At 45.2% G+C, this 25,523-nt stretch overlaps 1 protein-coding gene across 1 annotated transcript; it reads left to right on the forward strand.

The window, feature by feature from the left end:
• On the forward strand, window positions 1-23,030 carry WDR91 (WD repeat domain 91). Its single transcript, XM_054029122.1, has 15 exons — window positions 1-215; window positions 4,145-4,324; window positions 5,201-5,407; window positions 7,377-7,460; window positions 9,043-9,173; window positions 10,934-11,111; window positions 11,404-11,562; window positions 13,781-13,980; window positions 14,350-14,500; window positions 16,407-16,501; window positions 17,386-17,554; window positions 18,548-18,656; window positions 20,078-20,190; window positions 21,621-21,818; window positions 22,476-23,030. The coding sequence occupies exons 1-15, from the start codon at window positions 93-95 to the stop codon at window positions 22,638-22,640; spliced, it is 2,262 nt and encodes a 753-aa protein (XP_053885097.1). The 5' UTR covers window positions 1-92; the 3' UTR covers window positions 22,641-23,030.
• Window positions 23,031-25,523: the final 2,493 nt, after the last annotated feature.

Consider the following 25,523-nt stretch of genomic DNA (forward strand, 5'->3'; position numbering starts at 1 on the left):
CCGGGCCGTGTAGTCCGGAGCCGCTGGCTCGCTGCAGCCTGGGCAGGTTCCTCTGCGCCGCGACCCGGCTGCCTGGGTGGCTCAGCGGCCTGATGGCGGCGGCGGCCGAGCGCACGGACGAGCTGGTGCGGGAGTATTTGCTGTTCCGCGGCTTCACCGGCGCCCTGAAGCAGCTGGATGCGGAGATCAAGGCGGACAGGGAGAAGGGCTTCCGGGTGAGGCCGCCTGGGCGGGGGCTGGGGGCGCTGGGGAGGGAATGGGGCCGGCGCCCGGGGGAGCAGATAGGAAGGAGGGAGTGGGGCTGGTGTCTGAGGGCAGGTAGGCGAGGACGGGACGTTAGCTCCTGAATGTGGGACGCCCAGCGTGCCCTCTTGGTTTGGTGTGAGGTTAAATGCTTTGTAATAAATAACAATGTCTTAGCCATGTACCCTCTGTGATGGGTGCAAGGTGTGGGTGTGTCAGGGGCAGCAGGGAATGCCAGTGAGGGGATGGGTGTCCCTGTAACCTACCACAAGGTGGGTTACATGAGTAATGGGTAGGCCAGACCCATGGCAGTTTGCTGCTACTGTGGGATTGTGGCATTTGGGGAATTTAGTGTTGGGAGATCCTTATCTATTTTAGAGTTTTTAGCATCCATCACTGAAGTGTCTGAGTACTTCCCTGAGATGCTAGAGATGTATAAATCAGTACAATGAGATCCCTAATGGACTTTGTGGAGTCTTCTACTCTTCTTCACTCCCTGGTAGAGGCTCTGTTTAGGGAGTAACTTCTTTTATCATAATGCTGATTTTAGTGGAAATGCTTCCTTAAAGAGGGATGACTGAAGGGGTGTTAACTTCACCTTGAATGGTTCCTTGAAATATGTGCTAATTACTTATGCCAAATTCTGTTCCAGTTGTGTATTTAGCAGTGACACTCTAAGGGTATGTCTTTTCTAGCAAAACCACGGCAGTGCTTTAACGTGGCTGGGTAGTTGCGGCACCAGAAGTGGGAGAGACCACTCTCAGCGCTGTAAAAAAACCACCCCCACAAGGGAGTGGCTACCAGCGCTGGTGCACTGTCTACACTGCCACTTTACAGCGCTGAAACGTGCAGTACTTGGGGGTGTTTTTTCACACCCCTGAGCGAGAAAGTTGCAGTGCTGTAAAGTGGGAGTGTAGACAAGGCTTAAGGCTACATCTACACTAGCACTTCCGTCACTATAACTTATGTCGCTCAGGGGTGTGAAAAAACACTCCTCTGAATGACCTAAGTTACACCAACAAAAGCGCTGGTATGGACACACTATGTCAGCGGGAGACGCTCTCCCACCAACATAGCTATTGCTACTCGTTGGGAGTGGTTTAATTATGTCGATGGGAGAGCTCTGTCCTGTTGGCATAGAGTGGCTACATGGGAGATCTTACAGCGGCACAGCTACATTGGTAAGCAGTGCCACTGTAAGATTGCTAGTGTAGACATGACCTGAGTATGTTTCCCAAACCTGAAGAAGAGCTCTATGTAAGTGCAAAAGCTTTTGTCTGGCTTGGTCTATGCTAGCAAATTATGTTGATATAACTGTGCCACTCAGAGCTATGGAAAATCCACACTAAGTGACATATTTATAGCAACCTAACCCTGGTGTAGCCAGTGCTGTGTTGGGCTTCTCCCATCACCCTAGCTACTTGGGGGAGGTGGAGTTCCTACACCAATGAGAGAAACTCTCTCATTGGCATAGCATCTTCACTAAGCACTACAGAGGTGCAGCTGCAGTGCTGTAAGTGTAGACAAGCCCTCTCGCACACAGAAGCTGGTCCAATAACAGGCGTTACCTCACCTATCTGTCTTTCTAGTCTCCTTAAAGAGGTGGGTCTTGCAATGTATCCTGAAGGTCACTGGATTCTAGATTAGTCTGACTTCCTTTGGAAGCTTATTCCTATAGCTTATTCGTCTCTTCTGAGAACACTTTATCTCCAGCTACTGTGTGGTTCAGCTGGGGTTTTGTAAACTCTGTTGTTCCAGAGAGAGGTAACTGTTTTAGCAGGTCACAGGTGGAAATATGGTTGCTTATGTACCTAGGTCCTGATCTTTTAAGGACTTTAAAGACCAAGGCTTTGTACTGCAACAGGAGTGAATTGGGAGCAAGCGGCGGGATCAGAGTCTGAACCTTGCAAGCCAGTGGTGCTCTGTCTCACTGAGGAGGTGGGCAGCCACATTTTGTCCATGGTGTGGCCTCTTTATTGTTGACATTAATTCCCGGACACAGTACAGTACAATAATCTAGACTGGAGGTGTCAGATTTATGGATTGCTGTGGCCAAAGCCTTGTTGGGCAGATAGGAGCCGAGTTTCCTAGAAAGCTGTAGATGTCCGCCTATATTGCAGTGCACTAACCCTTTGCAGAACGCAATATTCTTCTGTGACAGGTGCTATAGAAATGCCGTTGTTATGATTATGATACTTGTATTGCAATTGGAAGACACGCTGCGGTTCCAATAAATGCTTTGTAATCTAGATAATTTGATTTGCATTCAGGTAATAAATATATGCCCCACTTTCTCTCCATCACTTTATCATCTGTTTGAGCTGACTGCTAGCTAGCTCATAGCTTCATAGTGAGCTGTGGTTGGAGACGGTACTAATATGACAGGGGACATAAGATTGGAAGGGACCTCCTGAGTCATTGAGTCCAGCCACCTTCTATGCAAACCTTCCATGTAATCGAGAGATGGGCAGAAAGATCTGGAGGAGAATCAACAACTTTGACTTAAGCCATTCTTGTTCATGACGTTTTAACAAATTATTTTATATGGACAGTTTGGAAGCTTTAAGCATTAGATAGACAATATAGATACTTATACAGAACTTATCTCTGAAAACACAGTATTGGATACAGTTTTACTGTGATCCGCAGGACTAAACATGCTCGGTTTCTGTGAATGCTAGTGAGTGTCTATCTTTGTTTGCCTGAGGCATAAGTGACACTGCAACCTTGTTCTAGGTCCTAAATCTAGATATTTTTATAGATGACCAACTTTCTCTGCAACCAACTGTATAGCCACGTATAATAAAGTTATTGAATAAAATTAAAACCTCCTGCAGCAGGTGAAATCCAAGCATAAGGACCAGCAAGCAACTGTGATTGAAGTGTTACTGTCCAGCTGCTAAAAAAAAAAAGGTGCAAAAAGTAAAGTGATGATATCTGCTGGTGAAAAGTAAACAAGAATTTAAGCAGGTTCAGTTATTGTGTTTTTGTAACCAGCATAGAATCTTTTTTTTAATCTCACGTTGGCCATCAAAAATTAGCACACTGAAATCCTGGTCCTACATCATTGTTCCACACCATTCAAGTGTCAGAAGCAATTTAAAAGGGACTGTCAACATAAAGCTCCTATGTTGTAAACAAATGAGCTTCTGTGCCTATGTTGCTAATATGCTGTCAGTGGTCCCCAAACTTTTTCCGTTGTGCCCCACCCCTTACCAGTAATGCGATCTATCCGAGGCTGGAAGCAGAGCCGAGGTCTGGGCTAGGGGCCCAGGCTGGGGCCGGAGCAGAGCTGGGAACAGCGGGGCTGGGTGGTGCTCCCTCCGAGCTCCCTGAATATTCCTCTGCGCTCCCCCCAGGTGGACGTGCCCCACAGCTAGGGAACCTTTGTGCTAGGTGATTTAAAAGTGAAAGAAGGTTAAAAATATAGTTTACTTGATACGATGCTTTTCGTTCATCTTTTGCATTTTCCTTGTCTTGGATAAATAAAGTTAGTTTCATTTTCAGGTTTTTGTATTTGTATTTCAAACTATAGGGCAATATTTTTGTTTAAAAACATTATCAATGAAATTTTAAAAAGTGTGGAAACATTTCTGATGGCCATAGGTTTTAGAAAAGCATGTGTTTACAAAATTTGAACTTTGTCCCAAAGATTGGCAGTATTCCTTTTACCCCCTCTGCATTTGAAAGATACTGTCGAGGGGAGAATGTTACTATAGAATTGAAAACATTTATCTGTTTACTGGCTTAAATAGCTAATGCAAAAAATGCTTTGATTCCAACCGTACTTTTGTAGTTAAACCTCACGCATCAAGCTGTGTATCTATTCTTGTGTAAGTGGAACTGTCACATGACTGAAACTAACAAACGGACTTTTTTGGTTCCCCATTTCCTTCATCAGGTGGATAAAATAGTGGAACAGCTGCAGCAGTTTGTTCAGACTTATGATCTGGCTGCCCTTCGGGATTACTGGAATTATCTCGACCGGCGCCTTTTCAGTCGTTTGGAGGATGTATACCGGCCTACGGTGAACAAGCTGAAAACCAGTTTATTCCGCTACTACCTCGTCTACACTGTTCAGGTACTTATTAGTCCATTTGTTTTCAAGATTCTGCTTAAACAGTGTTCATGCAAATAAAAAGAGTAATTACCATATTTGACCTGATAACTCAGAGGCCCTGGTGTTTTGGCTCTAGGTGTGGAGGGGTTGCGTGAGGTCAGTAACGAGACAGTCAATGTGTAGAAGGGTTGGTTTTATTAATTACAAGCATCTCTGTGGCACCTATCACTGTAGTATCTGGGTGCTTTTTTCATGGATTTAGGTTACAAGTGATGCTTCCCCTGTGACTCCATTTGACAACACCAGGAACTTTACATCACTTGCTCATGAGGAACCTTGTCAGTAGGCTAATTGGATGATGAGAGGGCGGGGGATGTCAGAACCATCAACAAAGTCTTCAGGAGACCTGTTCTCTCCCACTCCAATCCCCTGCTCTGGACACATGTTATGGCACCATCCTTCTGGTGAAAGAGCACTGGATGGGATTCTCTTTGGGTTCTATCAATTGTAGGTATAGAGTAACTTGGGACATGCCCTTCCTTGCCCTAGGGGCTTAAGCCGTTAGACCTTGTCTAAACACACAAGCTGCACTGGTTTAACTCAAATCAATTTAATTAAATGGGTGTAAACCCAACCATGTATAGGCAAGACCTTAGTGATTGTAACAAAGGAGATCTGATTCAGTGCATTTTTTTTAGTGTATAGATTTGGGATTCTTTAGACATGATAGTTTCCATTTTGTTTGTGTTAACTTGAGTTGCCTTTCCACTGCTCCATTTGATGGTGTGACTGGTGTATGGTTTTGCTCTCTGTTCTGAGCTCAGGGTAACTATATTTTGGATTTCTTGTAGTAGAAGGAGGTAAAACTGAAGTCACATTTTGCTTCATGTGTTTCAGACAAACCGGAACGACAAGGCACAGGAGTTCTTTCTCAAGCAAGCCTCAGAACTCCAGAACCAAGTGGAGTGGAAGGATTGGTTTGTTTTGCCCTTCCTCCCCACCCCAGATTCAAACCCTGCCTTTGCCACATATTTCTCACGACAGTGGGCAGACACATTCATCGTATCTCTGCACAACTTTCTTAGCGTCTTATTTCAGTGCATGCATATCCTTTTAGTTTCAGAAGAATACTTGCCGTTTTGTAGCTAAGTCTCGTACCCCCTCAACTGGGTAAAAGTGATGTTCTGCTTATTACAGCAACACTGCCAAGAATCTAATGGTATAGAATTCTTTAAATGCTGCCTTAAGACAGTTGCTAAGATTGGAGGCTCAAAAATAAATCCATATCTTTGGTGATCATCAATGGATGTTGGAGAGATAATTGATAGTTCATTAAACAAAATGATTTTATATTGAAGACTAGTGTTATACTTACAGGGCCAAACTTGGCCCTCGCATAAGTAACTCCCAGTTAGTCAGAGCTGAGTTTAGCCCAGTGTTAGTGGCTGGGGGTGTAGTGACCACAGAATTATTGTGAGATGCAGGTTTTGTTCTTGAGCCCTTTCCCTCATTTTCTGGATTAGCAGAGGTTGGCATTGCTGCAAGGTGATTCATGATGGCTCATTGGGAGGATGTACAACCCTCTGCTCATGTGACTTTGGTTTTTTTGGGGAGTTCCATCCACTCTTTTTCCAGTGTGAAGAAGACTGTCATGTCATCAGGCTGAGGGCAGTTTTACACGGAAGGAAAAAAATGATAGTTGAGATGTTACATGCTTGTTCTTGTAAGTCACCTTCCAATTTGTATATTAACAGTTTTCAGAGTTGTAGCCGTGTTAGTCTGTATCAGCAAAAAGAACGAAGAGTACTTGTGGCACCTTAGAGACTAACTAGGAGTACTTGTGGCACCTGTGAGTAACAGTAGGGGAAACAAATTCCTATTTCCCCATGCTAAGTTTCCCCCCTACTGTTACTCATACCTTCTTGTCAATTGTTGGAAATGGGCCATCCTGATTATCACTACAAAATTTTTTTTCTCCTGTTGATAATAGCCCACCTTAACTGATTACTCTTGTTATAGTTAGTATGGCAACATCCATTTTTTCATGTCCTCTGTGTTTATATATATCTTCCTACTGTATTTTCCACTACATGCATCCGATGAAGTGGGTTTTAGCCCACGAAAGCTTATGCTCAAATAAATTTGTTAGTCTCTAAGGTGCCACAAGTACTCCTGTTCTTTTTATATTAACAGTGTGTCTCTTTGCATAACAGTTCTGTGGGGGGATGGAGAAGAGGCTGCAGGACTGAGGAGTTCTATTAAAAACGACTCTTGGCCATCATTTTAAGACTATTCCAAGCAAATATCCACATTTAAATCAAGACCATCTTTGGTTTTGGAAAACAGCTCTTTATACTGTTCCAGGAGACACCCTCAGTCTGGAAAGAGACCACTGAAACTCCTACAAGATGTTAGGGCCTGTGTGCATGGGATTAAGATCCTGAACAAATGAATAGATGTACAAAGAGTTGGTCTTTGCCCATAACAAAACTAGAATTGCCTATTGGATTTTGGTCTAGGCACAGCCTCGCTATATTGTCTGGAAAAGCTAAGCATCATGGGAGAGAAAGTAAACACAGTTCACAAGCTACAATCCCAATCCCCCTTCATAGAGCGATGAGAAGGCTTGCCTTGTGCCAGAGTTGGAAGAGCTGGCTTCTTTTTCTAGCTCTGCCATACACTTGTTTGAGTGAGTGAAAGTCACTTAACCTCAGTGGCTCTCCATTTCCCATCAAGAAATGGGAATAATAATACTATTACTTTGCATAGGTTTTGTGAGATTAATTCTTTAGTTTTTTTAAAAACACTTGCAGATCCCCAGACGGAGAAGTACGTTTTGCAGAAGTACAAAGTAGGTGTAGTTGAATAGGCCACAAGCCCATTAACAATCCATGATTTTAGCCATGCCCCTAGCTATCCATGTTTGCTCTAAGGACTAGCACACTTGCTCTGTCTACCACTTGCCTATCAGGCAAAACCCACACGAGTTCTGTGCATTAACTTATGTGGAAATGTCTTGGCTAAATAGGATGTGCAAATACTGTTGTCTTGGGTTTCTCTTTAACCTTCCTTACCTGTCCCAGTAATCTTGAACTTTGATGCCGAATGTCAGAGGAGCGCTCTCGTACAGGAAGAAAATGATATTTTGCGTCAAAAGGTCAGAGGGTGTGTGTGTGTGTGTGTGTGTGTGTGTGTGTGTGTGTGTGTGTATTGTATTTAACAGGATGCCAAAATCAGATACTTAAGTGTATTATTTTGAGGTGGGTTAATGGACTCTTGCTACTTTTGTTCTACCATTGCTTCAGTTTAACTTTGCTTCTTGTTGACAAGATTCAGGCTTTGTCTATTTGAGAAAGTTGCACCAGTTTTACTTTTTTTGAAAAAATTAGTTTTGTTAAACCATTGCAAGCCCTTATGTGAGTACTGTTGTTTTGGCTTAAGAATATCTTATTTTGGGTTAGCTTAAACCTGTTCCCCGTCAATTTAAGCAAAACTGAAGTAAGTGTCCACATAGCCTTTTGCACCAGTTCCACTAAACTGGTTTAGAATCACACCTTAAGTTAAACCTTTCTTGTGTTGCAAGATTTTAGTGTAGTGTAGTTCCCCAAATGTGCTAAATAAAATTAGTTTTTAAAGGAACACTGTCTAGGAGTTTAAGCTCCAAACTTTACCCTCTGCCTCACAAAAGCTTTATGATCAGATGTTCCACTTCCTGATATGCATATCCTGTTTTACTGGAAGCTGATCTACTGTATTGTTTGCTTGTCCTAAGATTCCGAAGGATGCCAAACGTTGTCGTTTTTGACACTGCTGTTTATCTGCCATTCCTGGGGAAAGGAAGGCCTGTGACTATGCACAGTACAAGGGCTGAAAACCTTTACTGTTAGGAATTTATGAAGATGGCTAGTGCATGTGCAGGGAGTAATAGAGGTGTTTTTCCAATTTGATATCTAAAAATTCATACTATCTTGCACTTTTTTTGTCAGCCAAACTGAAGCTGTCTTTTATCCTTGCCATGTTACTTGGCTTTGTTTGTAGATTGAAATAGTGTCAACTTTCAAATTGTACTTAGTAAAACCATACTCCTTCCCCCCCCCCCCCCCCTTTCTGGCTTGGAATATTCAAATTAGAAAGGGGACCGCTTTAAATTATTTTTTTTTAAGATTTAATTTGCATTTTTTGTGAATAAATGGCAGCTTTCTTTTGAAATCTATGGGGAGCAAGAAGTGAATCTGGATCACTCTGATTTCACTGTCCAAGCTGAGCGACATATGATAAGTGAACAGTATGATAAGAAAACTAGACTCCTAAGATCCCTTCATTTTCAGTCACTTAGGATGTTACTAATAGGTGAGAAATTAAATATGATTCTTATCTATGTCCCTCTTATTCCTGAAAAACCAGAAGCTTCGTGAAGTACTGGCTCACTCTAGCTAGTTTGCTTTCATAATTCTTGCTGGCAGAGGGGAAAGTGACACTAGAACAGCTGCTTGTGGAGAAAAGTGAGGGGTTTTAGCAGGCAGTGATTTCATGCACACAAACCATTGATTGTTCTCTGCTGCTCTGAATAATTATTCAACATTGAGCCAGTCAGAACAACTCCACTTTTTTTTCACAACCTACTAGAGTTGTTGGACTAGCGCTGCTGGGCTAAGAAATGGTGTTGATGTTGCTTGTCATTGACATGGAGGGGAATCCAGTGAAACTTCAACTAACTCCGCTCTGTTCCCTTGTTGTAGCTCTTTGCCTTGCAGGCTGAGACCTACCGAATGAAGAAAGAGGAGCTGCAGCAGGAGGAGGAGGAGTCAGTTGTCCACCACAGACTGCCTGCTTATGTGTCCAACATGGATCGACTGGGGGACTGTGAGCTGTGAGTGTCTTGCTAGGGTCAGGCAGCTGCAGGGGATGACAGCCTCTTAAACTTTTGTTTGTGCTTTGGTGCTGTGATGAGAGCCCTTTCCCTCCTTTCTGCACCTAGCATGTGGAATGATGAGATTTCATATAGAATCCCGCTTGGATAGGATTTCATCTCTCCGAAATGAATTGTGTGAAGCAATGGATTGTCTCTCCTGTTCTTCCCTTTTGGTGGGGGCCCATTATCCTGTGTCCCTGTCAGAGCTCTGATATTCCCATGCCAGCAGCCATTCTGCCCTTAAATTATAAAAATGACTTTTCTATAGTCATGGTCCAAAACCACATCTTACCTCAGTGAGGTATGTTGTTTTGGACCATGACTGTAGTCTCTGAGGGGCGGAGTTCCTGCCTCACATCTACGTATCTTGCTAGCTGGGGACACCCTTTGGCACCTGCCTATAATATGAATGCTGTTCCTAAGTGACTTAGGTTGCTGTTGAGCAAGAAGTAGTGGTTTGTTTGTTTGTTTTTTCTCCTTCTCATAACACAAGAACTAGGGGTGACCCAATGAAATTAATAGGCAGCAGGTTTAAAACAAACAAAAGGACTTATTTCTTCACACAATGCACAGTCAAACTGTGGAATTCCTTGCCAGAGGATGTTGTGAAGGCCAAGACTATAACAGGATTCAAAAAAGAACTAGATAAGGTGATTGAGGATAGATCCATCAATGGCTAATAGCCAAGATGGGCAGGGATGTTGTCCCTAGCCTCTGTTGCCAGAAGCTGGGAATGGGCTTCAGAGGATGGATCGCTTGATCATTACCTGTTCTGTTCATTCCCTCTGAAGCGCCTGGCATTGGCCACAGTTAGAAGACTGGATCCTGGGCTAGATGGACCTTTAGTGTGACCCAATATAACTGTTCTTGTGTTCTTAAGACACTTCCCTGCTGCAAGGGGGTGACCTTACAGTTCTCGCAGCACTTGTTCACGTGAGCAAAAGGCTCTCTTCTGAGCTGCATAGTGACACTCAGAACCACCAGACCAATCAGCTGGCTCCAAAAATGCTATTTTAAAGTGTGTGCCTGTTGGCCAATCTGAAACCAGTGAGCCCTAGTGGAGATTATGGCTATGCAAATGATGATGCAAGATTGTCTAGCTGGCTGGCGTGTATTGAATTAAACTTTTTTTTTTTTTTTGTGAGGCCGAGTCTTCAAACTTGAATTCAGTTTGCATGTTTACATTTTACAAGATTCTCCTAGGAACATGAATTTGGCTATGAGAGCTATTTATTAATATTATTGGTGAAGTCAGTTGGAATTGGGGGTGCTCAGCACTGCTGGGAAGGCCCACTGACGTCTCGCATTGGGAATCCAAGATTAGTGGGCACTTCTGAAAACTTTAGCCTTAGTGTTTTCAAGAGTCTCTCTTAAGTACCTGATTGGAATCTTCTTAAAGGTTTTCCCAACCCTGAAAACACCTCCGTAAAAGCCTGACATGGGCACAGTGCCTCCCAGGGTCTTTGAAAGGCAGCTTTAGTTTGTTGGCTGAATTCTGAATGAATTCCCCTGGGCTGAGAGTGTTGACACTGTGAGTGTTTGTTTTGTTTTTGTTTTTAAAACCTGATTTTAGCAGAGGGTGGTTCAGTCACTGGGGAATTAATCTCTGTGTTTTGGAAACTAGAAGCAATGCAGTCTCCACTCCTTGGTTATTAGATCTCTGTCCAGGTTGGTTACACCCCTTTCAGGTGTCTCTTATTTTTATTTTTTTAAACCAGTGATATGACACGCAGCCAGAGGAGCACCGCACACTCCCTTCAATCCCGAGGGGGCTTCCTATCCTCCCTGCTCTCTCAGGGTAAGAAGGGCCCTTCTAGATCAGCTCTGACAACTGGAGTCTCCCCAACGCAGGCTGGTGGGATATTGTTAGGGAAGAAAGAACCATCAAACCATCAGGTAATTTTCCAGTGGGTTCATTGTAAGATGATGCTTGAATAGCCAAGGAGCTAACCTGTGCCACGTCTGCTATTGGCTTATCCTTGAACCTGGAAAACGTCTCCTACTATCCTACCATCTTGTTCTCATCTGGATCCCGGGACTGAATGGCAGTCATTCTAGTGCTGCAAAATACCAGCTGCTCTAGTCTGAGAGCAGCTGGTATTTTGCCTTCCGTTTTGCTTTTTGTTCAAAGGTCTGGCACAGGTATTAACAGGGCTCAGGTTTTACAGATCTTCTCTTTGCCTTCCAGAGCACCAAAGGAAAGGAGGTGGCAACAGGCTGCAAGGATGTAAAGAGTCACTTCGCTGGGCTGACAGCAAGTGAGCCTAGCTCAGTACCGCAGCGTCAGAGGCGTCTGCAGGATCATGGGAAGGAAAGAAAGGAGCTTTTATCAAAAGTAACTTCCCAGGTATTTGGAGATATCGCAGGTGGTCTTGGCATTGTACTGTTGTACAGTGCAGTAGAACTTAGTAAGGCAGATGCACGTTTTTTGTAAAATCCCTAGCCTGATATTCTAATGCTGCTCAGCTGTATGAAAGGTCAGTTATTCTCGCTAATCAGTTACTCTTTTCCCATTCTTAGAGTATTTCTGCAGATTCCTAGCAGAATAGAGGAGGGATCTGGGTGTAAAGCAGGAGTTAGAAGAGTGGTCTCTCCTGTCTCCCCCCTCTTCCCCTGTCCCCACCATCTTCAGTGGGCCCCAGCTCTGCATCTTCAAATGCATGATGTTTAGTTCTGATCGCACTTCATCAGCAGTGATACCTAGTGATAAGACCTCAGTACAAGCTGGTGACCAGCTGTCAGCCAGAATTAAAATCCCTATCTTTAAAAAGTGGTGCTGTCCCAGAGAAGCTAGCAGCTCTGATTCCAGTGACAACTCTTTCTTCACTGTAACAGCCTGGGCTGTGGAGAACAGTTTGACGGGTTTTCCTGGGCAGAAATGCAGAGGCTTGAGGCCTTACCTGTAAGAGCAGCAAAGAGTCCTGTGGCACCTTATAGACTAACAGACGTATTGGAGCATGAGCTTTTGTGGGTGAATGCCCACTTCGTCGGATGCATGCAAAGCTCATGCTCCAATACGTCTGTTAGTCTATAAGGTGCCACAGGACTCTTTGCTGCTTTTACAGATCCAGACTAACACGGCTACCCCTCTGATACTTACTTGTAAGAGTTAGCAACATCTCTTGTATAGAAGAGCGGATTTGCTGTGGGTAGGCAGGTTGCAGAACAGGAGCCACTCAGTGAAAAGCTACATTTTAGGCTTTAGAAAACCTGTAGGTCAGTAGTGCCACATAAAACAGCCTTGTGTTATTGGTGCAAACCCTACAGTAAAAGGGACATGACAGCAGCTTCTTGTATTTGCTTATCTCCGAGACCTTGACTTGAGGGCCCTTATGAAGACATGGTAGGGACAGCAGTGCTTATCAGTCCTTCCAGGTGGCACTTGATTGGGTGAGGTGGCACTGCCAGATCATCCAGATTACTATGTGAACCTGGCAGTACTGGGTGCACCTCCGCTGGCTTCTCAACAAGTTTTCTCTGGCCTTCCTATTTTCCCTGGCTTTGTTTAGCTGGTTGCTTTAGGTATAATGTGTTCTTGACACGCTTGGGTAAAAAGGAAAGGTGATGCTGTGTTTTTTCACAGGCGTTCAGCAGTGTACCCTTCCAAGCTAACTAACATGAACAAGGGTGACGTTCTGAGGCTTCTGTTTCACAAGCTCTTTGCAACCACATGACTGCAGATGGGATTTGATTCTCTCCTGTTGCCCAAAGCAGGCCAATAGTATAAATGCAAAAAAAAAATCCCCAATTACACTTTTGAATATCTTGACCTCTCCAGATAATGCTGTAACAAGATGCTGTCTCCAGGTATCTCCAGCTCTTCTGCTTTCCATCTCTTGTCATGAGAGGAGGGATGGTCTTGTGGGACTCTGGATACCTTTTGTTCAGTTCCTGACTGCCACAGACGTCTTGTGTGAATATAGGTGGATTATTTAATCGCCATGTTTCCATTTCCTGTCTGTAAAATGGGCATAATATTCTTTCTCCTTCCCTCTCTCGGTCTTGTCAACTTAGATTATAGGTTCTTTGGCTTTAAGTGTTTGAATTGTGCCCATGTGTTCCCATCGTGTAGCTGGAATCTTGATTAGAACCTGCATACAATAATGAATCCAAATATAACAATGATCTGGATAACTAATAAAAACTGAGCCGGGTAGAACTGGGCATGAAGAGGAACATGAGGTGACATATCTACATTGGTGTTTAAAACCTTCACAAACTTGTCTGGTTAATCTGCAACTTTGATAGGCTTTCACTAGAAAAATATCAGTTTAAAACTAGAACTCCAAACCCTTTTTGTAAAGCTCCCTGACACGCCGTGTGAGATGCTCTTTTCTCAAGGGAAGTTGTAGAAAAGCACCAGAGGCACATGCTGTGACTATAATAATGCTATTCTCTCCAAAAGAACCTTCTAGTTCTTGCAAAAGGATTTTAGCCACTGACCAGCAACTGTGCTTCTAGTAGTGCAGCTCCTTGGTTCTCTAGTTTGTCAGGATGGATGTGAGTCGCTTAACACAGTACTGCTGCCTGGCTATACTTTATATGGGCTTCTTTCCCTGCTTTAGGGGCAGAGTGTGGAGAAAAAGACTGAGACTGGTGCTACAGAGGCAGAAACCTCACCTGAGCTGCATATTGAGCAATCGGAAACCCTCACAAAAGCTTCCGCATTCAGCACAGAGGCTGGAGGTGTCAGACAGGAGCAGCCATTCATTGTCCTGAGCCAGGAAGAATACGGAGAGCACCACTCATCCATCATGCACTGCAGGTAGTGGGGGCACTTTTCATGCAGTGGAGGTGTGATAGGATCATCAGCTCCTTGGGAGGGGGTATAGGAGCTACTCCAAGGTAGCATTTTGAGGTGGCTGGCATAGTGTCAGTGCCTCTGTTCCTGGGGAATGCCAGTGATGCACAGGAGAATGAAATCCATGGGAAAGCAGGAGGGTGTCATTAAAGGGCATTACGCTTTGAAATTCTGTCCACATTCTTGTACTGCACCTGGTATCTCGGCACCTTCATTTAAATTGGTGCAGGTCGCTCTAGCAAAGGAAGACTGTTGAACTGTGTTTAGAGGGAGGCATATCTAACCATGAACGTAGGAAGGAGAATGCTCGTTGATGTTTTCTTCTGTGCATAGGGTGGATTGCTCTGGGCGGAGGGTGGCCAGCTTGGACGTAGACGGGGTCATCAAGGTGTGGTCTTTTAACCCCATGATGCAGACCAAAGCTTCGTCTATTTCCAAATCTCCGCTGCTCTCTTTAGAATGGGCAACCAAACGGGACAGGCTGGTGAGTAGCATATCTACTTGTGTACTACAGAGTTGCTACTGATGCCTAACAAATAGGGGTTACGCATCCACAGACATGTTCTGTATGGTATCCATGCTAACTGAACTTAAAATAAAATCAGGATAATGTCACATGTCAACATGTACATGTAGGAACAAAGAATGTAGCCATACCTACAGGATTGGGGACTCTGTCCTTGGAAGCAGTGACTTTGAAAAAGATTTGGGGCTTGTGGTCTATTCAGCTGAATGCGACCTCTGAGTGTAACACTGTGACCAAAAGGGCTAATGCGATCCTGCAGTGCATAGACAGGGGAATCTCAAGTAGGAATAAAGAGGTTGTTCTACCTCTGTATCTGGCATTGGTGTAACCACAGCTGGAATATTGTGTCCCATTCTGGTGCTGACAATTCAAGAAGGATGTTGATAAATTGGAGGGGGCTCAGAGAAGAGCCACGAAAATTATAGGAATCTTAGAAAACATGCCTTATAGTGATAGATTGTGGTCTTTGTTAAGCTAAATAGACTCAAAGAGAAGGTTAAAGGGTAACTTGTAGGTACTTAAGGACTGTAATCGGGAGTGGGAGGGATATTTAATAATGGGCTCTTCAATGTAGCAGTGAAAGGTATAATATGAACCAATTCAGACTGGAAATATGGTGTACATTTTTAATGCTGAGAATAATTAACCATTGGAGGAATTTACCAAGGTGAATTCTCCATCACTGACCGTTTTTAAATCAAGATTGGATGTTCTCCTAAAAGATCTGCTCTAGGAATTATTTTGGGGCAGTTCTCTGGCCTGAGTTATATAGGAGGTCAGAGGAGATGATCACAAATGTCCCTTCTGTTCTTGGAATCTATGATAGTGGAAGGGAGTTGTAAATTTAGGGGATGAAGATCAGAAACCTCTAGGAGCTGAAACAGAGGGGAGAGTGGGAGTATATCTGGAACAATTGAGCAGAAATTCAATGCTGCCTGCTTTAGTAGGTGGACCAAAGGACTGGAAGTTGGGGTGCCTGCTCCTGTTTCCTGACTTGCTGTGTGGCCTTGGCCAATTCAGTTATCCACTTTCCAGAGTTGGGTGGATAACAGCTTTCTCACAGGGACGCTAAAGCTTATTTAATTTTCATTAAATGGTTGGAGACTTTCAGAAGAAAGGCCCCGTGGAAGTGAAGAGCACTACTCCTTATCCTACTGGATAATAGGACAAGGCTTAATTTCTGTGCAGTCAATTTACCTGAATAACTTTTATTATCTGTGATTCTATGGGACACAGTAATGGGATTTTATATCATCCCGGTTGGGAAATGGTCCTGTGACAGAGAAAAGTTTGTTCTTATTAAAGAGTGGCTAATGTCTCACGGCTAGGTCTGAAATGCTGCCCAATTAAAGCTAGTTCTGCTGTTTGGGTGTTTCACTTCCCTTGTTCTTACTGAGACTTTTCATGCAAATGCAATCTTTCTTGCTTAGAAGTCTCTACTGCTTATTCCTTAACTCATTCTGTTGGCTCCATGACCTTTTCCCTCAACACCAGATCTCTATTCTTAATCTGACACCATTTCTTCTTCCTCCCCAAGCTCCACCCTGCAATGTATATCCTGCTTCTGGAAGATGACTTGTTCCTCCCCAGGGTCCTAACCTAGTCCTGTTTCCTAAGTGGCCATAAACTTACCCCTCTCACTGACACCACGCTTTAGGGGCTTTCTAAGAGTAAACTCCCTTGGACTATAGCCAGTCCCCTGTGGACATCCACAAGGGGATAGGATACTTTCTGATGGATTGATATGTAGTCAGAAGTGAATGTTCTAAAGAGAAGACTTCCCATGTGGTGTGGTGGCTCAGGGACAGAGCCATCATCCTCCCTTCCTTACTTTCTCTTTCTTTCCCTCATGCTTGATTTCAAGCTGTTGCTGGGCAGCGGGGTTGGGACAGTTCGTCTCTATGATACCGAAGCCAAGAAGAATCTCTGTGAAATTAACATTGATGAAGACATGCCCAGGTAATCCTGAAAATCTCTTGCATTCCTCAGTGTGTGGAAGAGTAGATGGGCTTTCAAAGTTTTTCCTGCATTCGTATGACTCTGTTACCCAGCCCCTATTTCCGAAGGCAGTCTCTGTCTGGTCCTGTGTGAAACAACTGCCTTGTGTAACAGGAATTGTTGATGATGATTGATTGCACACTACTTCTTGATAGCAACCTGCTTCTAGTCCTCTGTAGAGTTTTTTCCAGGATGCTTATTAAGTCTGAGTCATCACATAGATGCTTGCCGAGAAGATGGACACAGCATTGAAGTGACAAATCAACTCTGCATGTGGTCTAGTCTAGCAGCAGACAAGCAGGACACTTATTGTAATCCAAAGTGTGTTAGTGGGCTTTAATATCCCTAAACTGAGAAGTCTGACATCTTTTGTGTTTCTTTTAATTAGTCCAGTATGAATTTCTTTTAACTAGTACTAACCGTGGTGGCCACCCCATTCTGCCATGACTAATTATGTTCTTTATGCACAACATCAAGTTCTGTCCCAACACGGAAATAACCCCCTCCTCCAGTGGGTGAGCAGATGCTGCTGAAGGCACGCTAATGTGTGTGCGTTCTGGCTAGCAGCACCAAACCCCCTCAGCACAGATTGTTTTTGTTAGCAGCAAGAATTGTCTTGGGTTGGGGGCGTGGTGTGGTTGCCATGTCAGGTAGTCATGAGACGCATAAGTCCTAACCCTGCATAGCCACCTGCTGCTGCTCTGAAGGCCTTGCCAAAGCAGCCTTTCTGGGGGGGATTTCTACCTGGGTGAGGGGGAGAGCTAGGAAAGGTGCCCACTCCAGGCTCCCTCTCTGGGTTTCTTATCCAGAGGAACCCAGCTGACTGTGGGTGCTGTGTATTTCAGGATCCTCTCACTTGCGTGCAGCCCAAGTGGTGCCTCCTTTGTCTGTTCCGCTGCAGCGCCAAGCCTGATCACCCAGCTGGACCTTGCAGCTGCTGATACTGGAGGGAGAGGCATGAACCAAGTTCCAGGGAAGCTGCTTCTGTGGGACACTAAAACCATGAAGCAGCAGGTATTGTCTTGTGTCTTCACTCTTTGAATCTGCTCACTAAGAACAAGGAAGTGTTTTTTCTCCTAGCCCCCTCTTTAATTAGCAATCTCACTTTCCTCCACTTCCCAAATAAAACCACAACTGGGTGGGTAACCAGGCTTATTTTTGAGGGTTCCTTCAGAATACCCCAGCCCCTTGTTTTCTTCTTTTCCCCAGCCCTTGCGAGGGCTTATATGGTTGAATGTTGCTTTCTCCAGCCTCCATTGTCCCAGTCTGAGGTATAATTAGCAGAGTCAGGTTGCTCCTGCCACCCCCTGTGCTGCCTGTTTAGCATGTGAGGGACATGTTCAAGGTTCACGTTCTCCACTTAGCACTGGTGCTGAGGTAGCTCAGCAAACCACAGTCTTGTGGACGCTCAGTGCCACAGCCTTGGCTGGTTGTGTTGGTTGTCAGGCTGAACATAAAGGGATCAACATACAACACATTATTCCTTTTATTTCTAAAGTGCCTGTAGCATCTGGATGCTTTTATTGACGTATTTGTGTAAGGGAAGCTTCCCAGAGCGGATATAGCTCTCCTGGCTTGTCTGCTTCCTAGCTTTTTATATGGAAGGGTAAGACTCAAAGGGGAATCATGGGCCCTGTCATCCTGCCCCAATGACCAGTCTGAGCAGGCTATGCTCAGACCCTGTCTAATAACTGGCAGAAGTTGGTTCCACCGTCTTGGAGCCCATGACCAAGAAAGCTCTGACTCAGCCAAGCTGAACAGTTGGTTCTGTCAACTAACATGTCCTGACGAAATGCAGCTACCATCCTGGGGTGCAGTTAGAGGTGGTCTTGAGGTGCAAAGGTAGGGTGAAAGTGAGGGGGTGGGATACCAGATTGTGGAGGGAGGGCTGTCACTCTGAAGTCTGGCTAAACATACTTGATACGTGGGTGGTATCTGCCCCATGGAAGAGGTTTGTAAGGACATAAGCACAAAGTGAAATCCACTAATGGTGACTTTATCTTTTAGCTCCAGTTTTCTCTTGAACCAGAGCCCATTGCCACAAACTGCACAGCCTTTAACCACAATGGCAATCTGTTGGTCACTGGAGCAGCAGATGGAATAATTCGTCTCTTTGGTAAGCAGGGGTCTCAGATGACAACTTTCTCCAGCCTTTCCTAGCTGAACTGTCCCCAGAGTACTCCTCAGCACGATGAGGTACACATGGGTAGTGTCGTGACTAAAGGCAGATGTGGCAGCTCCTTGTCTGGGAGCTATTGCTCAGGGCAAGCATGATTTATTGGAACCAGTTTTTAGTAGGGGAAGTTGGATGCTCCTGGAAATGTTGTAAAATCCTTCTCCTTCCCTTCCTGCCCCTAAGAACAGGAGGAAGCTCAGCTTAATCTCTCATCTGGAGAGTGGCACTTCAAGCAGTGCAGTTACCCCTAACTCAGCACCAAAATCACATTGGTGTGAGCCCAGGCTCTGGAGTAGGGCATGACCATCTGGTCCAAAGATGCAGACTGCCAGCCAAGCTGTTCTCTCCCCTTCCCGTCAGCTGTTCCCAGCTCATTCTCTCCATATGCTTTAGCCTATACCCGTGAATGTACTCCCCCACCCTGCTCAGTGTTCTGTCCTCTGTCAGCAGTGGACTTGCACTTGCCTTGCAAAGCCTTCAGACTGATGTGCTGAGAGACCATGCTAATGCTAGGCAGAAATGGGGATCCTAGAATGACTGAAATGACCGTTTAAAAGGACCGAGTGCCATTGTCTTCTGAACGCACTGTGGCCTCTCTGAGGGAGGTCACTTGTTCTCTGGCTCAATGTGGCCCTGCATCAGGCTGTTGGCATGCACAATCTTCCTTCCCTGTCCAAATGAGTTTAGAGGTTAAAAAGGAAGGCAAAATTGCATCTGATGCTCTCAAGTGTCCTTGATCTAGTGACAAATTTGTGTAGCCAGCCAGGTGGGCTGTTATGGTAGGCTGCAGCCTTCTCCACAGCTTTCCTCATTGCACCTCACCCCTCCACAAGAGGTAGTTCTACCTTTCTACGTGTTCCACTTCCCCTCCACGCTCCAGGGCAGAACCTTCCTCTAGCTGAAGGGAGGCATTTAAGACCACTACGTTCTGTGCTAAACCTAGTGTCTTCCCGCTTAAGAAGATTGCTGGGAAAAATGCTATCCTGTTTTCCTAAATAACGCTCTGTGGGGTGGTCTGTCCTGGCATGTTGTACTGCTGGATGGGATTGCCCAGAGAAGCCATTGGGCTGCCATTGGCTCCCTCTCCCTTCATCTGGTGATGCTCTGAGCAATGGGTGTACACTCTGTAAAGCCAGAAGAAGTGTGCTTGGATACAGGGCTTTGTGGATAATAGAAGAACAATACATGTGAGGGATCCTGGAGGTGGGGTGGGTAGAAGGGAAATTCCCATGGCTGGAGAATGGGGGACTGCATGGTGGGCAGAGGGAAGACACAGGACACCCTGCCTTCAGTTTTAAGAGCCCTTTCTCTGTTTCCCACCTCTGTGCATAGTGACTGTTCAGTGATTGCTCTCCCCTCAGATATGCAGCAGCATGAGTGTGCTCTGAGCTGGACGGCACATGATGGGGAGGTCTACTCTGTCGAATTCAGCTATGATGAAAACACAGTTTACAGCATAGGAGAAGATGGGAAGGTAGGCTCTGTGCGACCTCACAGCGAGGAGAAGGTAGCAAGATCCTAGACTAATGTGGTAGTGACATGTTCTCCCTGCTCATCAGCTGTGTTGTCTTTGCACTGTGTGCTGTTCCTTCCTGCACAGCTAGAGTGGACGGGCTCTGTATTGTGTATTGACAATTCCATCTCTTGGGCCGTTTCTCTATCTTGGTAGGCAGGCCAATCCACAAGGGAGAAGGATGTTCGGGGGTGGGGGGCGGAGGACGCTTACCTCTGATGCACACTGGGAGCAGTTCCTGGTGGGTGCAAGCGCTGTGATGCAAGTATTGTAATAAGGAGGTAGTGATGATTGGTTTGAGGAGGGAGTAGTTGATCAACTGGAGAGAAGAGGTGGGTGAAGAGTTGTTCACCCCACTGTGTATTGAATGCATGCAGTGTGCCAGGCGCTGTAAAGAGGTATAACACAGCCCTTGCCCCAAGGACCTTAAAATCTGATTTCAGTATCTTCCTACACTAAACCTGAATGTCTTCCCCAGTGTGGAGAACTCCTATTCCCCCCGCAAGCCCTCCCCCTTGGACTACTCCTTTAATTGAGACTGGGTCAATGATGGACAAGCGCTGATGCCTGTCGCTGTGCTGCTGAGACAACCAACCAAACCCCATCTTCCTTTCAGTGTATATGTTAAATGTCCAAACAAGTCAGGTGACTCTTGGGATGGCTAACCCCGGGGAGGCCCGAAGCTGGGAAGTCGCTTAGTCGCTGTATTTGGATTTATGAGACTAAAGATATTGGCTGCCCAGGCTTAAGGTTTCATCATAAGCTGAGTGCGTCCAACCATTATTTAAAGCCACTAATAACCATAAATAGAGGCCAGCAACAGTCTGGACCATAGAACAGCAATGGCTAGTTTAACCTAAAACTAAGAGAAAATGGACCATGCCTCAAACTCAGGCCTGAAGCAGCATTCTCCTGCCCGAGAACCTTCATCAAGATAAGCTTTGTAACATGCCCTGAAGGGCGATGCATTGGCGGGGTGCCTGACCGATGCGGAGCGAGTTCCAGAGCCAGGGGTCCTCTGCAGAGAGCACACTGTATAATGGAGGGCTCCACTTAGAGCATCTGCTTGGATCTCCGTTGTGGCAGCACAGCCCGGGGGAGAGGCAGGTTCCAGTGATGGCAATAACCTATTGAGACAACTTACCCTAGGGATGGGCTGGATTCCCCATCACTTGGGTGTCGTTTTACAAGATTGGCTCCAGCTCAGCCAAAAATTAGGGGCTTGATAAAGGGATAACTGGGTCAGATTCTATGGGCTGTGTTATACAGATCAGATTAGATCATAATGTTTCTTTCTGGTCTTAAACTCTATGAATATTACTGAACTCTGTGATACCTCTAGCACAAATCTATTTCACTGGAGACATTTATCCCCTCTTTTGCTGTCCTAGTTTATTCAGTGGAATATTCACAAAAGTGGCTCAAAAGTGTCTGAGTACGTCCTTCCCATGGATGCCACAGGCCCCTTCGTTCTCTCAGGGTACAGTGGGTATAAGCAAGTCCAGGTCCCGCGAGGAAGGCTTTTTGCTTTTGATGCTGAGGGAAACTACATGCTGACCTGTTCCTCCACTGGGGGCATCATCTACAAGGTAAGGGTATGAAAAACAATGGGGGTTGTTGGAACTGATACAAACAAGCTTCCTTATCCAGAGGCTGGAATTGCAGCCTTTTGCAAGAATTTGTTAGTGCTTTGAGCCAGTAAAGGACCACCACCAACTTGTAGCTCAGGCTGGGCTCGCTGGTGAGTCTGATGTTGTGGTGCATACACACTAGCAGTGGTGCACAGCAGGTAGATTGTTTTGTTACAAAAGCCCCATTTGAAGCAGTTTTCCTTTCTGTAAATGCCTAGGAAGAATCCGATCTGTGTTGGCTGGGATACAGACTTCTACAGGCCCAGGGTAGCTTAGTGCCAAAGTCACAACCAAAGTTGCATTTTGCTTGTTAATTTTGCCCCTTTGCTCTACCTGATCTGATGTGTTCTGTGCAAGCTTTTGCTGGATCTGGTATGAATTTTCTTTTACTGGGTGCCTCTTTAAATTGCAATAAGGAAGAAAAATGACCTTTTCCCTCCTCCACATATCTGCTACCTAAAGCCCAAACTTGTTCCTAACACAACTGAAGGCCATAGGCCTATTGGGGCTCCTAGGTTATGTCAGGCTTTAGATTCCCATTTGAGCATGCTGCTTCTGCTGCAGAAACCTGCTTTAATAAGTTCTTGTGATCTGTCTTCCCAACCCCTGTTGCAGCTGAACAGCGACGAGAAGATCCTGGAGAGCTGCCTCTCCCTGGGAGGACACAGAGCCCCAGTAGTCACCGTGGACTGGTGCACAGCCATGGATTGTGGGACCTGCCTCACTGCCTCAATGGATGGGAAGATCAAACTAACAACCTTACTTGCTCAGAAATCTTAAACTGAGCAGCACTGATAGGAAAGAACCAGATGTGTTATGAAATCCAGTATTAACCGTAGAGGAACAAACTACATGGAAGAGAAGAAGGCGAATTAGCTGGACCAAAACTTTTTTACAAACAGCAAACCACTGCAGATAGGAACCTGTTCAGCTACGGGAACAGTGGCTGCACTGAAGAACTGACGCTCTTAAGATGATCTGTTTTGGCAGCTGCGGAGCCTCAAGCACCACTTGACTCTAAGTGGTTGGGGTAGGGCAGGTGGAAGTTACATGCAAATGTAAGCTGAATGCTGAATTGCATTTTAACACAACGGCTCCAGCTGAAAATACCTGCCTGAAACTCAGTGTTCTGTATGTAATCTTTTTCTTAAAATAAACTGTTCCCTTGCATTTGACTTTGTACTTATTGCTGCAATAGATTCATATTGTGATGTTGCACTCCATATGTTTTATGGAAATATGCTTATGAGTATGAATATGATATAACTGGAATATGTTTTATGCAAAAGGTCTCTTGTAAGGTATCAAAACAAAGGTTATAACCTACTGAATATATTCCTCCTATTTGTATGTATGTATCATTCTTGTATCTGAAGCTAGAAATATGAAGTGTAACTGAGGTCCTATTGTAATTATGCAACGTGTGGGCCAGTAATGGTGGCTTAGAATCTTGATGGCACTCATTGACTAGGGCAATTGGTTGTGAAAGGGTTTATTTACGAAGCAGGTCCTTGAGGAATCAATTCTGAAGCACTTAGAGGAAAGTGATAAGGAACAGTCGGCATGGATTCATCAAGGGCAAGTCATGCCTGACTAACCTAATTGCCTTCTATGATGAGATAACTGGCACTGTGGATGAGGGGAAAGCAGTGGATGTGTTATTCCTTGACTTTAGCAAAGCTTTGGATACAGTCTCCCACAGTATTCTTGCCAGCAAGTTAAAGAAGTATGGGCTGGATGAATGGACTATAAGGTGGATAGAAAGCTGGCTAGTTCGTCAGGCTCAACAGGTAGCGATCAATGGCTCCATGTCTAGTTGGCAGCCGGTATCAAGCGAAGTGCCCCAAGGGTCGGTCCTGTGGCCGGTTTTGTTCAATATCTTCACTAATGATTTGGAGGATGGTTTGGATTGCACCCTCAGCAAATTTGCAGATGACACTAAACTGGGAGGAGTGGTAGATACGCTGGAGGGTAGGGCTAGCATACAGAGGGATCTAGACAAATTTAGAGGATTGGGCCAAAAGAAATCTGATGAGGTTCAACAAGGACAAGTGCAGAGTCCTGCACTTAGGACGGAAGAATCCCATGCACTGCTACAGACTACAGACCGAATGGCTAGGCAGCAGTTCTGCAGAAAAGGACCTAGGGATTACAGTGGACGAGAAGTTGGATATGAGTCGACAGTGTGCCCTTGTTGCCAAGAAGACTAACGGCATTTTGGGCCGTATAAGTAGGGGCATTGCCAGCAGATCAAGGGATGTGATCATTCCCCTCTATTCGACATAGGTGAGGCCTCATCTGGAGTACTGTGTTCAGTTTTGGGTCCCACGCTACAAGAAGGATGTGGAAAAATTGGAAAGAGTCCAGCGGAGGGCAACAAAAATGATTAGGGGACTGGAGCACATGACTCATGAAGAGAGGCTGAGGGAACTGGGATTGTTTAGTCTGCAGAAGAGAAGAATGAGGGGGGATTTGATAGCTGCTTTCAACTACCTAAAAGGGGGTTCCAAAGAGGATGGAGCTTGGCTGTTCTCAGTGGTGGCAGATACAGAACAAGGAGTAATAGTCCCAAGTTGCAGTGAGGGAGGTATAGGTTGGATATTAGGAAAAACTTTTTCACTAGGAGGGTGGTGAATCACTGGAATGGGTTACCTAGGGAGGTGTAATCTCCTTCCTTAGAGGTTTTTAAGGTCAGGCTTGACAAAGCCCTGGCTGGGATGATTTAGTTGGGGATTGGTCCTGCTTTGAGCAGGGGGTTGAACTAGATGACCTCCTGAGGTCCCTTCCAACCCTAATATTCTATGATTTACCTGCAAGCCTTGTGTACATGTTGGCCAGCCCGTGGATGATGATGAATGAGGTCTCACAGGACATGATACTGGAATCCATCTTAAATCTGGTACTTTTCCATTTAGAAGGAGGGATGGGGATCCAGAGAGACAAAAGATTCCTACCTTGTGCCAAAGCTATAAAAGGGGTGTAACAAGAAAGTGGGGGCTTCCAGTCTTGAGAAAACCCCCGCTTTCCACTTAAGATGCTTGCTGGAACTAACAAGGACTGTACCGGGGAAAGGATTGTGCCCAGACTAGGAAAGAGTCTAGTCTGTGGAAAGAAGCTTATTGGAACATCTGAGGATGAGATATTACATTAAGAAACTGATTACAGGTATTAGGCTTAAACTTGCGTGTTTTGTTTTCTTTTTCTTGGTGACTGTGGGTGCGGGAATAAAGGGAGTCTCAGGGCTGGATCTGGCCTACAGGGAGCTGAGGGCAGGATCCAAGCATAAGAGCTTGCCTTCATAATTCTCTGCAGAAACCCCAGCTTGGAAGCAAGACGACTCTCAGCTGCATGGGGGGCCCCTGTCTAACAGGAAAAAGGGCAATACAAGTATTACCTCAGGAGTAGCGTCCTCTCATAAATTAAGCCACAAGTTCCCTAATTTGGGGCCTTACCGTAAATTAGGCTATTCAGTTACCCAATCTGCTGCGAGTAAAATAGGGCTTCAAAGCATGCCCTCTAAGGAATCAAATAGGAAGGGTCTAGGGAAACGTAGCCTCTCCATATTAGGAAGCAAACAGGTCGCCTCCGGGAAGGGGTAATCCTCTCCATGTTAGGAAACAAAAGGCTGATTTGGAAGGTAGGGGATAGGACGGGTACCCAGAG

Source organism: Malaclemys terrapin, chromosome 1, assembly GCF_027887155.1.
Source record: "Malaclemys terrapin pileata isolate rMalTer1 chromosome 1, rMalTer1.hap1, whole genome shotgun sequence".
Lineage (NCBI taxonomy): Eukaryota > Metazoa > Chordata > Testudines > Emydidae > Malaclemys > Malaclemys terrapin.